Below are 14030 nucleotides of genomic sequence, written 5' to 3' on the forward strand. Positions count from 1 at the left end.
AAGGTAAAAAGGGGCAATTCATATGCCAACCTCCACACACACTCTCTCTCTCTCTCTAAATAGTCAAGTTCACCTTGCAGGACCACCCTTGACGTATGTTAGACGACCTTCAGCCCCAAACTTAGGTACCTTGCGACATTGTAACATTAAAAATAGGCATCACCACGTCTTTTGGAAAGCGTATAATTAGTTTGTTTTGCTCGAATGTTGTATCGCACCATGCTTAACCAATATGTCTTCCAATGTCGTGAATTAAGCCCAATCCATGGTCCGTCGTACCACGAGTCATGTCGACTTGGAAAATTATCGCATTTGGTGGGGGTTTAAGTCATACTCATATCGTGCTAAATAAGTAATTCATATGTCAGATTTCTTCCTTAAATAAAGTAAAAACACCATTGACAAATCTACATTAAAGTTGAAGTACATAAATTTCAATTAGGAAAAATTGATAAACAATACCAAGTTTAGGCCAAATTTTCATAATCAGTACCAAAATAAAAAAACTTTTATAATTAGTACCAATATGTTAACTCCGACACAAAATTAGTACCAAATCAACTGAAAATGGTACTTTTTTGTTGACTTGTTAATTTTCCACGTTTTACCCTATACTACCCTTACTCTATCAATATAAATGATGTCATTTGTTTCCATTCAATACCAAATCAGCCTCCTTCTCTCTTGTTAATTCATTTCTTCTTCTTCTCTTTCTCTGATGCTTATCTCCCTCTTCTGCTCCCTCCTAATCATACGCACTAATATTCTTCTTTAGCAATAATAGCCTTACCATTAGTCAAGTTTTTCCCAAATTGTCTATAATAAATTATGGAAATTTCATCTTCCTTCACTAACTTTCTGGCAAACTCATTCAAATACCCATAAGTTATATTATTTGAGTATACTTCAGTCACTAAATTAGTCATGCCATGAACATATTGAGTTTTATGATTCAAATATTGAAAATTTCCTCCGAAATTCAACCTAATATCTAATCTAACAGGATTTGTACTGTCCATCCTACAAAAAAAAGATGAACAACCTTAATTAATACCTACAACCCAACTAGCTTTATGATGATAAAACCAAAACAAATTAAAAATAGGTGATGAAAATCCATCACAACAACGATACAGTAACAAGTAAACAATTTACTTGTAAACAAAACATTCCAAAAGAATTAAATAGCAAAACTAAAGGGAAAGCATCATACCTAAACTAGATTGGATGGATTAAAGGTGGAGCCTCAATTAGGATAAACGCAGTAGCAGCCACAATTGAAAATTGAATTTTTTTATTTAGGGTAAAAAGAGGGGGGAAATTTGGGGAAAGTCGAGTATTTTGATGGTTAGTAAATGAGTAGGTGAAAAGTTAATCTAAGGAGGGGGGTGTTATTAGCAAGGGTATTATCGTCTTTTTATGTCTCGTTTTGTCATAAATTGGACTGAATATGTGATTTGGTACTAGTTTTGTGTCGGAGTTAACATATTGGTACTAATTATAAAAGTTTTTTTATTTTGGTACTGATTATGAAAATTTGCACTAAACTTGGTATTGTTTTCAATTTTTCCTTTCAATTAATATCTAATTATCGAGATTCACATGGTATAACCCATGTTTTAGTACATTCGAAATAAGCCTAATCTCAAAAAACACCTAATCCAACCAAAATCACATACTCCACCTAATTCAAACCCAGAAAATATAAACCATCAATCGATTTTCTATATAATTTATTTTACTTTTTTTGTTTACTTTTTTTTTTTATGTTAAACGAGCAAATGGACCGACATTTATTCCAGTCCCGAAAACTCCGAAATATACACACACAGTTCATAGACTATACATCTGAGGTAGTACCTCTTATTGTTTATTTTCTGAGTTTTATTTTAAAGTTTTTGAGTTCTGTTTTAGTATAAAGTTTTTGAGCACATTTACTAAAACATTACACTAAAAAAATATAATATTGCTCAAAAACTATATTTATAAATGGTAATATGCTCAGAAAAAATGTGTATATGCTCAAAAACCACAAGATCTAATCCTTTTTCTCACACAAACACGCCATTTTTACAAGTCTCTTGCCTCTCTTACTCCAAGAGGTTGGAGGTTCGATTCCTACCATCGATATCTCAATAAAAAAAAAAAAAAATTGCACAACACAAATTGCTTCCTCATCATTTCCTATTTTCCCTCTCAATCACTCAACCCACCTGATATTGATCAAGGTTAATTTCTCCCTTAATTCAATTACCCGTTAGATTTGAAGAAAAACATTCATATTACTGAACCATTGTACATAACTTGTCCATACACAACCGTTTTTTTTTATAATGAACTGAGATCCATGAATTTAGCTGTATAAATTAGGTTGATTAATGCATTAATGAGTTGGGTTTAGTGTGTAGTTGTTGTTAATTAAGATTAGCTGATGATCTGGGTAATTATGTCTTTGTTGAACTACATTGCATTGTTTTGATTTATGTTTGATTATTCGAGTTTATCTGACCACGTATTTTGATGCATTTTGTGGGTATGTTTTTCCTATAATATTCGGAAACAGCCTCTTTGTATTGTTAGCGAGGGTAAGGCTGCATACATTTGATCCCCGTTGCCCCGCAATTTGCATGAGCCCTTCTACTAGGATAATTTGTTGTTTTTCCTATGATCATGAAATTTATGATCACTGTAGAACAGGCTGGTGGCACTGTGGCAGGCATTGTTGTGTTAAGTGGAGTATTGTGTAAGAAAGTTGAGAGTGAGATTTGTTCTGTAGAAGTTGGCCACCAGTCGTGTTAAACCGAAAGTAGAAGGGGGGGAGTTCTAAGTTTGGGATTGATCGGTTGATGGATTAGTAGTGTCTTATAGATCAAGATATAATTTTCATCCTGTCTCTCTCTCTCTCTATATATATAGTCTAAAATGTTGTTTCCATTCTCAATTGCGCCAAATATTCCGTATTCATTAGCTTTTCAATATGATGTCAATATGTCATGATGGTATAAAGCGAAAATGACTCACTAGACTCTATGCTCGTCTGTGTCGTGAGAGTGTAGATGCATTGTATAGCTAGCACAAGAGTAAGGCTGTTTACATCCGCTCCTCTTCACCCCGCAATTTGTGTAAGCCGTGGTACTGGGGTGATGTTGTTGTTGTTTTCCTATGATCTTGAAATTATGATCACTATAGAACATGTAGAAGTGACAGACAGGGTTGTGTTAAGTGGAGTGTGGTAATGTTGTCGTTGTCTTATAGTCTAAAAACATGCCGGAGTTATGATGTTCGTATAGTAACTTTTTTTTTCCTATATCTATGTTCTTTAGTATCTATATTCCTCTTTTGTCTGTTTTATTTTGAAGTTATTTTATAGTTTAGTTTATGCGATACAAGCTGGGAGCCTTAGACTACTGTAGCATTAACTATCTTCTCCTTCTATAGGTCTTGTTGAAAGTTGAAAATACCTCATGTCTACTGGACACTGTGGACAGTTATTTTCCAAGACTACTCAAGCACTGTTCTACAATTGCAAACAACTTCAGATCCAGCAAATGCTTGATTTTGATTTCCTTTGCGATATGTGTTTCTGGCATTTATTTTCCCGGTGAATGGCTTCCCAGGAATATTGCACAGTGGCAGATATTTCCTAGCTGGCGTGTTATAATATGTTAGTTTCTCTTTGGCAGGTAGAAAAAGACCATCTGTTGCTGGAATTATTAATCCTGGTTCTGAGGGATTCCAAAATTGTTTTTTGGTCAGGAAGAAATCGCCATCCCAGTTCATTCCACGTATGCATCAAGGGTATTTGTGTGCCAGGCATTGGACACAGGTAGAGCTTGTTCTCTGGCTTTACCTCCTTTAGCTTCGGATATTTATATCTACGGGTACATTGTCAAAAATAATAATCCTTGTGTGCTGAGACTTGCCCAAAATGTAATTCCAATGTTGGAATAGGATCAAGAGAGGGGATAAAAGAGACAAGAGAGTAGAACTCCTACAAAAGTTTGGACGCACTCATTTTCCTTCTGTTAAATACATGGAATATGCTGTACAAGTCAAGACCTATACCCTTTCAAAGGCAAACAACTTGGTTCTGAACGTTGATGGCGCTATTGGGTCCCTCTTCTTAGATCTCCTATCAGGCAGTGGAATGTTTACAAAGCAAGAGATTGACGAGATTGTTGGGATTGGTTATCTCAATGGACTCTTTGTATTGGCTCGTTCTATTGGTTTGATCGGGTAAGTTCTATAGTTTACAGTTTATCTCTTTCGGCAAAGAGTCTGAATATGTCTAGCTTAATGCTTTACTCCCTTTGTCCTCACTGATGCTTTACGTTTGCTTCTAAAGCAGTTTTTTTATGTGAGAATATAAGGGGAATTTTAAAACAAAACTAGTAGACATACCTGTTCTTATTCTTAAATATTGCTTACCTTTGTACAATTGGACTCCCTCACCAATAGTTTCTTTTTCCTTTTTGTGTGTTAGGAGTCGAATTGTTTTATGTCTAGCCGAATTCACTACATTTCTCATACATGGAAGGGTAATTTCAAAAAGTGTCGTGAAATGACTTGAATGGAGGACTACGGTGGTCATTTTTTGCACAAACCGAAGAATTTCATTTATTGCATGAATTAGTATGCATGTTAGCCTAGGTCTAAATGGGTACATTGGCAATGGTGATTGAATTGCTGGAAATGCAGGCACACCTTTGATCAGAAGAGATTGAACCAGCCACTGTACCGGCACCCTTGGGAAGACGTTCTTTACACCAAGTGAAAGGGTTGATTTTGTGGTCCCACCTCCGAATCATTTTTGTTGTACGAGTTAGTGTTGTCTGTCCTGATCATTCCACGTATATAAACTTTCAAGATTCGTAGGATGTAATCCAATTGTGCATTCATTTGAATAGAATCCCGTCTTTAAGTATAGGAAAAAAGGGGTCATACTCATAATCTCTGAAAACTCGAATTAATAAGAAGGCTTATTGAGAGAATTGTCTATTTCTGAAATTTTACTTGCTAAGCTTTCTTGTGCACAATAGCTTATTGGCTTATTGTCTACCCAAATTCTTGTTCGAGATCATTTGATGTATAATATGATGAGATCAACTCGTACTGCCTATTAGTAGAGTTATGATAAATGTAATTTCCCCTTTTCCATTTTTGCTGTATCTAAAGTTCACTGTATTATAATAATAATACCCTGTATTCCAAAGTTCTGTATGTTAAGTACATGGAATATACTGTACAAGTCGAGACCTATACGCTTTCAAAGGCAAACAACTTGGTTTCAAGCATAGACGGTGCTATTGGCTTCCTGTTCTTAGATCTCCTATCAGACAGTGGAAAGTTCAGAAAGCAAGAGACTGATGAGATTGTTGAAATAGGTTATCTCAATGGTCTCCTTTTAATTCGTATTGGCTCGTTCTATTGGTTTGATTGGGTAAGATGTTTTACCGTTTCTCTCTTCCGATAATGAGCTTGAATCATATCTCTATTGTTAGGTATTATGTTTTGATGATGACAAACTAATGTTAATAATGGTGTATTTCTTATTGTACCTCTTATTTAGAAATCCCGATAATAATTCAATCAAGTGTATACATTATTGAAAACATATTTTTGGTCCATATGGTCCGGTCCAGACAACCTGTCCAGTGCATACATTTTTATGGTCTGGACCTGACCAATCTGGTCTCCCATCAAAACATGTGCGAAATATGCATGGACACCACCATTTTTTTTTAGACAACTGTACCATCTCTGTTTTTCGTACAACCATATCTCCAAGTCTCTTTTCCACCAGTTGGTGAACTCCTCACCATTTCCCATTTTCCCTCTCAATCATTCAACGGTTAATCAAGGTTATTTTCTCCCTTATCTCAATTACTAACCTTTTAAATTAGTTTGATTAATGCATTAATGAACTGGGTTTGGTTGGTAATTGTTGTTAATTAAGGTAGCTGATCTTTTAAGTCTATAACGAAGTGTGCACTTAGTCGCAATACAATACAGGAGAGGAGGGATTTGAACCTGAAACCTATTGTCCATAATACCTCCGTCTTAACCACTATACTATATTAAGTTAGCTGTTGCATGATGATCTGGGAATGTGTCTTTTGTTGAACTACATTGCTGTGTTCTTATGACCAAGTAGTTGGTATGTTGTAGTCCTAATTGATCTACTTGTGTTTTAGATTAATGTACATTGTTTTGATTTATGTTTGATTATGTATTCCGGACCCTTAAGTTTTACTTTGTTTTTCAAAATCGTTTTGATCTTTATTCTCGATTTAAATTCTAAGTTTTTATAAAAGAAATCCGGACTTCGATTTTAAAACCTATAAGTTTACCTGACTTTTGTATTATGTTTCACTCCCCTTTTGTTTTTCACTTTTTCTCTTCTATTTTTCGCATTTTTGAGGTGTACGTTCACCCATGGACGGTTCTAAAGGATGATTCATGTCAGTCGACCCCAATATTTTTGGGATTAAGGCTCTGATGTTGTTGTTGTATTTGAGTTTCTCTAACCGCGTATTGTGATGCATTTTGTGGGTATGTTTTTCATATAATCTTCGGAAACAGTACTCTTTTTATTGCTAGTTGCTAGCACGAGGGTAATGTTGTATACATTCGACCCCTCATGACCCCCACAATTTTTTGGAGAGTGAGACTTGCTCTATAGAAGTTGGCCATCAGTCCTGTTAAATCAAAAGTAGAAGGCCGAGTTCTAAAATTGGGGTTGATCCGTTGATGGATATTGTCTTATAGATCAACATATAATTTTCATCTCCTATAGTCTAAAATGTTGTTTCCATTCTCAATTGTGCCAAAGATTCAGTATTCTTTAGCTTTTGAATATGATGTCATGAGGTATAAAGCGCAAATGACTCACTAGACTCTATATTCTTTTGTATCGTGAGAGTGTAGATGCATTGAGGGAGTGTCGTAATGTTGTCGTCGTTGTCTTAAAGTCTAAAACGGGCCGGAGTTGTGATTTTCTTATGCTTATTTTTTTTCAATATCTATGTTCATTAGTGTTTATAAATTGGTTCCTGCTTCATTACCAGCTGGAACTGTGGCATTAATTAATTATCTTCTCCTTTTATAGGTCAGTTGAAAGTTGAAAGTATATCATGTCTACTGGACAGCTATTCTCTAAGACTACTCAAGCACTGTTCTACAATTACAAACAACTTCCTATCCAGCGAATGCTTGATTTTGATTTCCTTTGCCGTACGTGTTGCTGCCATTTATTTTCTGATGAACGATATCTCAGGTTTATGTTATTGAACGGTGGCAGATATTTCCTAGCTGGCATGTTATATTATGTTTGTTTCTCTTTTGCAGGTAGAGAAACACCATCTGTAGCTGGAATTATTAATCCTGGTTCCGAAGGATTCCAAAAATTGTTCTTTGGTCAGGAAGAAATCGCTATCCCAGTTCATTCCACGTATGCTTCAAATGGCTCTCTGAATATTGTCTGTGATAATGTGAATTTAGCATATTTTGATCTGAATTTTAATCTTCATGTCTTGGATATTATTATCAGAAGAAAAATGAGTTTGCGCCAGTAGCCGAGGAAGTGTCATCAGTAATATTTTAGAAAAAAAGTTATATGCCAATGTAGGAAGGGGTTTAGGGTTCCCTGACAATGCGAGGAATTCATAATTTGGGTGTTCAAGTATGCCATAGACAAAAAAAGAAAGTGGAACATCTGAGAGAAGTTCCCCAAAAAGGAATGGGGAAGATCTTTGTGAAGGGGAGAGAGTACTTTCTAGATTATTTTACTACGCGTGACATTGCACATTTGGTTTCATGTCGCTTACTCATGGTGCTTAACAATACTGTAACTTACGAGTTTTTTGCCACTCTACTTGATGTGTGTGAATTTTCAATTTTAACCAAGGCAACTTATATCTTCCTATTTACATTTTGTAGCCATGGTCCATTCCACATGGATTACTTGCTCCAGAAATCGAACCATATTCAAATTATGACTCCGCTGCTGTTATAAATGACAATGAAAGTACCTACGCTTTTACCGTTCTAGGATTCCTTGAACTATTGTCTAATGTTTTTGCTGGGGGAAAAGAAATTTATTGATAGTTACAAACTTAACAGCATATTGAAAACAGTGACAAGTTTGTTTGTTGGAAGCTATCAAAATTTTCATTTTCCCTAGCTTGAATTTCTTTTTTCTGCAGCATTGAAGCAGCATGTGCTAGCCATCCAACTGCTCATGTCTTCATCAACTTTGCTTCATTTAGAAGGTTTACAATCAATCTGGTTCATCTAAACACACCCATTTATAGTAAAGTCGTAGCATTTAATTAACTTCATTAAGAAATGCAGTGCGGCTGCTTCCTCCATGTCGGCTTTAAAACAGCCAACAATTAGGGTTGTTGCTATAATTGCCGAAGGTGTGCCGGAGTCAGACACCAAACAGTTAATTGCTTACGCACGGGCAAACAACAAGGTAAAACGTTAAATTCTGCCTTTTTTTCCCTCTGATATAAGTACTTTTTTCTCCTTTCCATCGGTAACTTATTACTCTGCTTAAATTTTGGTCACCAAGTGCATTCGTACTGAATGGTTTTCTAAACCATAGGGTTCTTTTTTAAGAATTGCTTCTTTAGTTTCTGGATATTTTCCGAAGTTTTCCCTTGGATGAGTATACGTTAAATTGATGATGTGCGAAATACCCTTTTGCTTTAGGTTCTTATTGGACCTGCTACTGTTGGAGGTATCCAAGCTGGAGCCTTCAAGATTGGTGACACTGCTGGAACAATTGACAACATTATTCAGTGCAAGCTTTACAGGCCGGGATCTGTTGGTTTTGTTTCTAAATCTGTAAGTGGTTTTAATGAGAGCGTTTTTGTAAATGCTCAGATTTTCGTATCTTATGGTGGCTCCAACATTTTCCTTTAGTGGAAATATCAACCTTGAAATAACTATGCTCTCCTTTTTCATCTGTTGAAGGGTGGCATGTCTAACGAATTGTATAATACTATAGCTGGAGTAACTGATGGAATCTATGAAGGTACTTCAGTTAAACACGCTGTTGCTAATTTCTCTCCTTGTCACATGGCTGTTCTTCCAACTTTCATTTTTCTGATCTTCTGAAACTTTTCAGGAATTGCCATCGGAAGAGATGTCTTTCCTGGTTCAACTCTCTCAGATCACGTGTTAAGGTTCAACAATATCCCACAGGTACCTTACTAATTGCATAAGCATTTTTTACCGTTCTATAAAAACCTTGCAGCTGGCAGACTCTTCGTTAATGTGTAGGAAGTTATAAATTTACTTGGACTTAAATATCCTTGTCATGCTTGCATAATGCAGTATATATAAATTATATAACTGCTAAGCTGGGTAAATGGATTCACTTAACCCCCCGCAGTTTGTAAATCGGTTTTGAGCCTTTCTTTGGTGTCAATGATGGTGTATCTATTTTATGTTCACTCTGTACAGTTTGGCTTCTGGTTATCACTTTGTTTTTTAGGTTCTAAACCGCTTAGTGATATGACCCAGGTCAAGATGATTGTTGTACTGGGGGAATTGGGCGGACGAGATGAATACTCCCTAGTTGACGCCCTGAAACAGAGAAAAATTAATAAACCAGTCGTGGCTTGGGTCAGTGGAACCTGCGCGAGTCTCTTCAAATCAGAAGTACAATTTGGGCATGCTGTAAGTCCCTATTTGTAATGCTGAATTTTATGAAGCTTTAGAGATGCAAATAACAGAACTTAGCTAGGAAGCACGGACACTTCTACTGCCTAGCGTGTGTTCGACACCGTGTCGACAATCAGAGTTACGTGTCCGAGTCTATTTTTTATTAATATTTTTAAATTTTGGACAATCCTTAGAGTGTTAGACTAGTTAGACACACAATGACACTTCAACTCAGCCTAATATAGATACCATTGTAATTTAAAGACCTTCCATGATAAAACCATGCTTCTTTTACAGTTTTAGATACATGACTTATTGGAATATGTCATAGACTACTATCATTTGAATTATTATTTAAAATTTAATATAAAATATTTTACAAAAATTAAGTTGTACAACTATAAAATATACGAAGTATGTTTTATTAAATTTTACGTGTCCTACATTTCATGGGATGCAGTGTCACGTGTCACGTGTCCGTGTCAGTGTCCGTGTCCGTTTCGGCGCTACCTAGAATCTTAGTAGCTGTGTTTGTTTTTGTTTTAATTAGGGTGCCAAAAGTGGTGGTGAAATGGAGTCTGCCCAAGCAAAGAATCAAGCACTGAGGGATGCTGGAGCTGTTGTTCCTGATTCTTTTGAAGCCTTTGAAGGTGCTATCAAGCAGGCATTTGACAAACTGGTGAGGCTGACATTGACATTTGTCTCTTTTACCCTTACATTCGACTTGCCTTGGGATTCGCATCTCCTTGGTCGGTGTCTGTATTTAATCTGCTGAATTTTCGATTTTTTCTATAGCTTGAAGAGGGACAGATTTCACCAATTAAAGAATTCACACCTCCGCAAATACCTGAGGATCTTAGCATAGCAATAAAAAGTGGGAAAGTCCGTGCTCCAACACATATCATCTCAACCATCTCTGATGAGCGAGGTATGTGATGTTGACTTGCTAAAATTTCAAGCCTCAAAATATATGTTTGTTGATTCTCAGACCTCGGTTAAAAGGCGGTCTCATTTAATGCATGTTATATTGTTTTTCTCTTTTCTGTTTTTCAGGTGAGGACCAATGCTACGCGGGGGTCCCAATGTCATTTATTGTGGAGCAAGGCTTGGGAGTTGGTGATGTTATTTCCCTGTTGTGGTTCAAACGCAGTCTTCCTCGCTACTGTACGCAGTTCATTGAGGTTGGTACTCATGCTGCTACCACTTCTCTTAGATTCATATTCTTTTGATAGACTGAAGTATCTGACTTATGGGCCGGGACGTTTATTTCTCTCTCAGATTTGCATCATGATGTGTGCTGACCATGGTCCATGTGCATCTGGTGCTCATAACACAATAGTAACCGCAAGAGCCGGAAAAGACCTCATTTCCTGTCTTGTTTCAGGTACATCATGTAACACCCCGGCCCATAAGTCAGATACTTCAGTCTATCAAAAGAATATGAATCTAAGACATGAAATGAGGTCTTTTCTGGAAGCCCGTGATAAGAACTCCACAGTTAAGCAAGCGGAGAGTAGTCTTATCATGGGCTTCCAGAAAAGAAAGTGCACTTTGTTGATATGAGTAGTACTTTCAATCCCTTTAAGCACCAGTCATTTAAGTTTGTCAATGGACTTCTTCAATTAACGTGGGGTGTTGCACATCATCTCTAAGAACGATGATCTTGTTGACATGAAGACCATTTTGACCGTGTACTATTCTGACGTTGCAAATCTGCTACCAGGTTTGCTTACTATTGGACCTCGATTTGGTGGTGCCATTGATGATGCAGCTCGGTACTTCAAAGACGCATATGACAGGGTAAGTTTCCTTTGGCATCAGTGACACTACCAAAATTCAACAGCTTATTCAGGCCTAGTGTCTGATACGCAATTATTTGTCATTTTGTTCCAGAATTTGACGCCGTATGAGTTTGTCGAGACTATGAAGAAGAAGGGTATCCGTGTGCCAGGCATTGGACACAGGTAGAGCTTGTTCTAAGGCTTTACCTGCTTTAGATTCGGATATTTTTATCTACGAGTATATTGTGAAAAATATTGTTCCTACCGTGCTGAGACTGGCCAAAATGTAATTCCAATAGGGTCAAGAGAGGGGATAAAAGAGACAAAAGAGTAGAACTCCTACAAAAGTTTGGACGCGCTCATTTTCCTTCTGTTAAATACATGGAATATGCTGTACAAGTCGAGACCTATACCCTTTCAAAGGCAAACAACTTAATTCTGAACATTGATGGCGCTATTGCGTCCCTGTTCTTAGATCTCCTATCAGACAGTGGAATGTTCACAAAGCAAGAGATTGACGAGATTGTCAGGATTGGTTATCTCAATGGACTCTTTGTATTGGCTCGTTCTATTGGTTTGATCGGGTAAGTTCTATACTTTACAGTTTATCTCTTCCGGCAGTGAATCTGAATCATGTCTAGTGTAATACTTTACTTCCTTTGTCCTCGCTAATGGTTTACGTTTGCTTTTAAAGACGCTTTTTTCGTGAGAAAATATGAGAGTAATTTTAAAATAAAACAAGTAGCTAGATATACCTTTTCTTACTCTTATAAAATGCTAACCTTGATGTACAATTGCACTCTCCCACCAATAGTTTGATTTTTTTTTCCCCGTGTTAGGAGTCGAATTGTTTTTATTTCGACCCCAATTCACTACATTTCTCAAAATATGGAAAGGGAAAAAAAGCGTCGTGGAACAGCTTGAATTGAGGACTATGGTTGTCATTTTTTGCACAAACCGAAGGATTTCATATATTGCATGAATTAGTATGCTTGTCAGTCTAGGTCTAAATGTGTACATGGCAATGTTTATTGAATTGCTGGAAATGCTGGCACACCTTTGATCAGAAGAGATTGAAGCAGCCACTGTATCGGCACCCTTGGGAAGACGTTCTTTACACCAAGTGATAGGGTTGATTTTCTGGTCCAACTTCCGATCATTTTTGTTGTACGAGTTAGTGTTCTCTGTCCTGAACTCCTGATCATTCCACGTCTCTAAAGTTTCGGAATTCTTAGGATGTAATCCAATTGTCCATTCATCTGAATAGAATCCCGTCTCTGAATATAGGGGAAAAAAGGGCCGGGATCATATGACTCAGACTCATAATCTCTGAAAACTCGAATTGATAAGAAGGCTCATTGAGAGAATTGTCTATGTTTGAAATTTTATTTTGTAAGCTTTTGTGTGCACAATAGCTTATTGTCTACCCGAATTCTTGTTCAAGATCATTTGATGTATATTGTACTCCGTATAATATGATGAGATCAACTCGAGTTTTGATTAATGTCATCAAGTTATTTCCCAATTTCATTTCTGTGAAATCTACAGTTCACTGTATTATAATGATACTCCTTATTTCATAGGAACTTCATATAAAAGCTGTGGAACTATGTTAGTTAATTACTTAATTGTTATACCCTGATTATCATTTCTTACACAAACAAGAACAGTTCATTTATTGGATGATTATTGTCTTATTGATTAGTATTCATGCTAGTATAAATCCAAATTGGTAGATAGGAATGATGATTGAATTGCTGGCAATGCAGGCACACCTTTGATCAAAAGAGACTGAAGGAGCCACATTATCAGCACCCTAGGGAAGATGTTCTCTACACTAAGTGAAAGGGTTGATTTGGTCGACTCGCTTCCGGATTATTATTATTATTTTTTTTTTTTTTTTGGCAACCGTGAAAAAAGGTTTTACATTATAGTGGTACGGCTTCCGGATTATTTGGTTGTACAAGTTATATATACCGATTATTATGTGCGTCTAAATTTTACGAATGCTTAGGATGTAATGTTTTTGTCTATTCGGTTGAATAAATTTCCTTATCGAATATAGGAAAGAAAGAAAAAGAAGGGTATAGTCGTATTTAAAAACTCAAATTATAAGAGGGGTTTGACATTTATTACCGTACCTTGTAAGCCTAAAGGTTAATTTCCCCTCGTCAATTTTTCACGAATTCCGAAGTTCCCTGCGGAGTACTTCGTATAACATAATTACATAATGTTTCCCAATGTGAATAGAAGACTGTTGTAGATTTAACTTAAAAAAAAATGAAATAGAAGAGTGAAGTGATTCTCGTGTGGAAACAATAAAACTTTGGCGACAACAAAACTTGATTGAGGCTCTATTCTTTTTGGCCGAATGAAGATAAGTTGAATTAAACTGAGATAAAATAAAGTTTCGAAAATGAATCGAAATTTCTTTGAGATGAATAGAGAATTTGAAATAAAGTGAGATGAATGAAGTGTTGAGATGAACTAAAAAGTGATTGAAAGCTGAAATTAAGTCGAAAAGAAATGGGCATGAGATGTGTTTCACAAGATTATTTCTTTATGTTAAAAAAAGGA

The 14030-nt window shown here is 36.2% G+C and overlaps 2 protein-coding genes and 1 long non-coding RNA gene across 5 annotated transcripts; 2 read left to right on the forward strand and 1 right to left on the reverse strand.

The window, feature by feature from the left end:
* Positions 1 to 427: 427 nt before the first annotated feature.
* On the reverse strand, positions 428 to 1408 carry LOC141618693 (uncharacterized). Its single transcript, XR_012531463.1, has 2 exons — positions 1214 to 1408; positions 428 to 1020 (listed from the first exon to the last, which is right to left on the reverse strand). It is a non-coding gene; the product is annotated as an uncharacterized LOC141618693 (long non-coding RNA).
* A 2028-nt stretch (positions 1409 to 3436) lies between these two features.
* Positions 3437 to 13460, forward strand: LOC141618688 (ATP-citrate synthase beta chain protein 1-like). 3 transcript variants are annotated; one of them, XM_074435772.1, is made up of 17 exons: positions 3437 to 3461; positions 7131 to 7233; positions 7348 to 7450; positions 8205 to 8270; positions 8353 to 8476; positions 8716 to 8850; positions 8980 to 9040; positions 9134 to 9210; positions 9532 to 9687; positions 10223 to 10351; positions 10468 to 10600; positions 10726 to 10853; positions 10951 to 11056; positions 11396 to 11472; positions 11566 to 11636; positions 11753 to 12037; positions 13223 to 13460. In XM_074435772.1, exons 2-17 carry the CDS (start codon positions 7134 to 7136, stop codon positions 13296 to 13298), a joined length of 1827 nt encoding a protein of 608 aa, XP_074291873.1. In that variant the 5' UTR covers positions 3437 to 3461; positions 7131 to 7133; the 3' UTR covers positions 13299 to 13460. The 3 variants fall into 3 exon arrangements, with proteins under 3 accessions (XP_074291873.1, XP_074291871.1, XP_074291872.1); XM_074435770.1 differs by lacking the exon at positions 3437 to 3461 and adding an exon at positions 5754 to 5861 and having other exon boundaries at positions 7109 to 7233; XM_074435771.1 differs by lacking the exons at positions 3437 to 3461; positions 13223 to 13460 and adding exons at positions 5754 to 5861; positions 12504 to 12654 and having other exon boundaries at positions 7109 to 7233; positions 11753 to 12036.
* On the forward strand, positions 3648 to 4998 carry LOC141618690 (ATP-citrate synthase beta chain protein 1-like). The gene is made up of 3 exons (XM_074435773.1): positions 3648 to 3826; positions 3952 to 4236; positions 4699 to 4998. The coding sequence occupies exons 1-3, from the start codon at positions 3663 to 3665 to the stop codon at positions 4772 to 4774; spliced, it is 525 nt and encodes a 174-aa protein (XP_074291874.1). The 5' UTR covers positions 3648 to 3662; the 3' UTR covers positions 4775 to 4998.
* Positions 13461 to 14030: the final 570 nt, after the last annotated feature.

Source organism: Silene latifolia, chromosome X (assembly GCF_048544455.1).
Source record: "Silene latifolia isolate original U9 population chromosome X, ASM4854445v1, whole genome shotgun sequence".
In the NCBI taxonomy this organism is placed as follows: Eukaryota; Viridiplantae; Streptophyta; class Magnoliopsida; order Caryophyllales; family Caryophyllaceae; genus Silene; species Silene latifolia.

What these genes read in the sequence shown, in the direction of transcription:
- LOC141618690 (XM_074435773.1), top strand. Translation starts at nt 3,663, where the DNA reads ATGTTAGTTTCTCTTTGGCAGGTAGAAAAAGACCATCTGTTGCTGGAA. An exon ending in GTGCCAGGCATTGGACACAG is followed by an intron (nt 3,827 to 3,951) that starts GTAGAGCTTGTT and finishes ATGTTGGAATAG; the next exon opens with GATCAAGAGAGGGGATAAAA. An exon ending in CGTTCTATTGGTTTGATCGG is followed by an intron (nt 4,237 to 4,698) that starts GTAAGTTCTATA and finishes CTGGAAATGCAG; the next exon opens with GCACACCTTTGATCAGAAGA.
- LOC141618688 (XM_074435772.1), top strand. Translation starts at nt 7,134, where the DNA reads ATGTCTACTGGACAGCTATTCTCTAAGACTACTCAAGCACTGTTCTAC. An exon ending in ACGCACGGGCAAACAACAAG is followed by an intron (nt 8,477 to 8,715) that starts GTAAAACGTTAA and finishes CTTTTGCTTTAG; the next exon opens with GTTCTTATTGGACCTGCTAC. An exon ending in CATTTCCTGTCTTGTTTCAG is followed by an intron (nt 11,057 to 11,395) that starts GTACATCATGTA and finishes ATCTGCTACCAG; the next exon opens with GTTTGCTTACTATTGGACCT.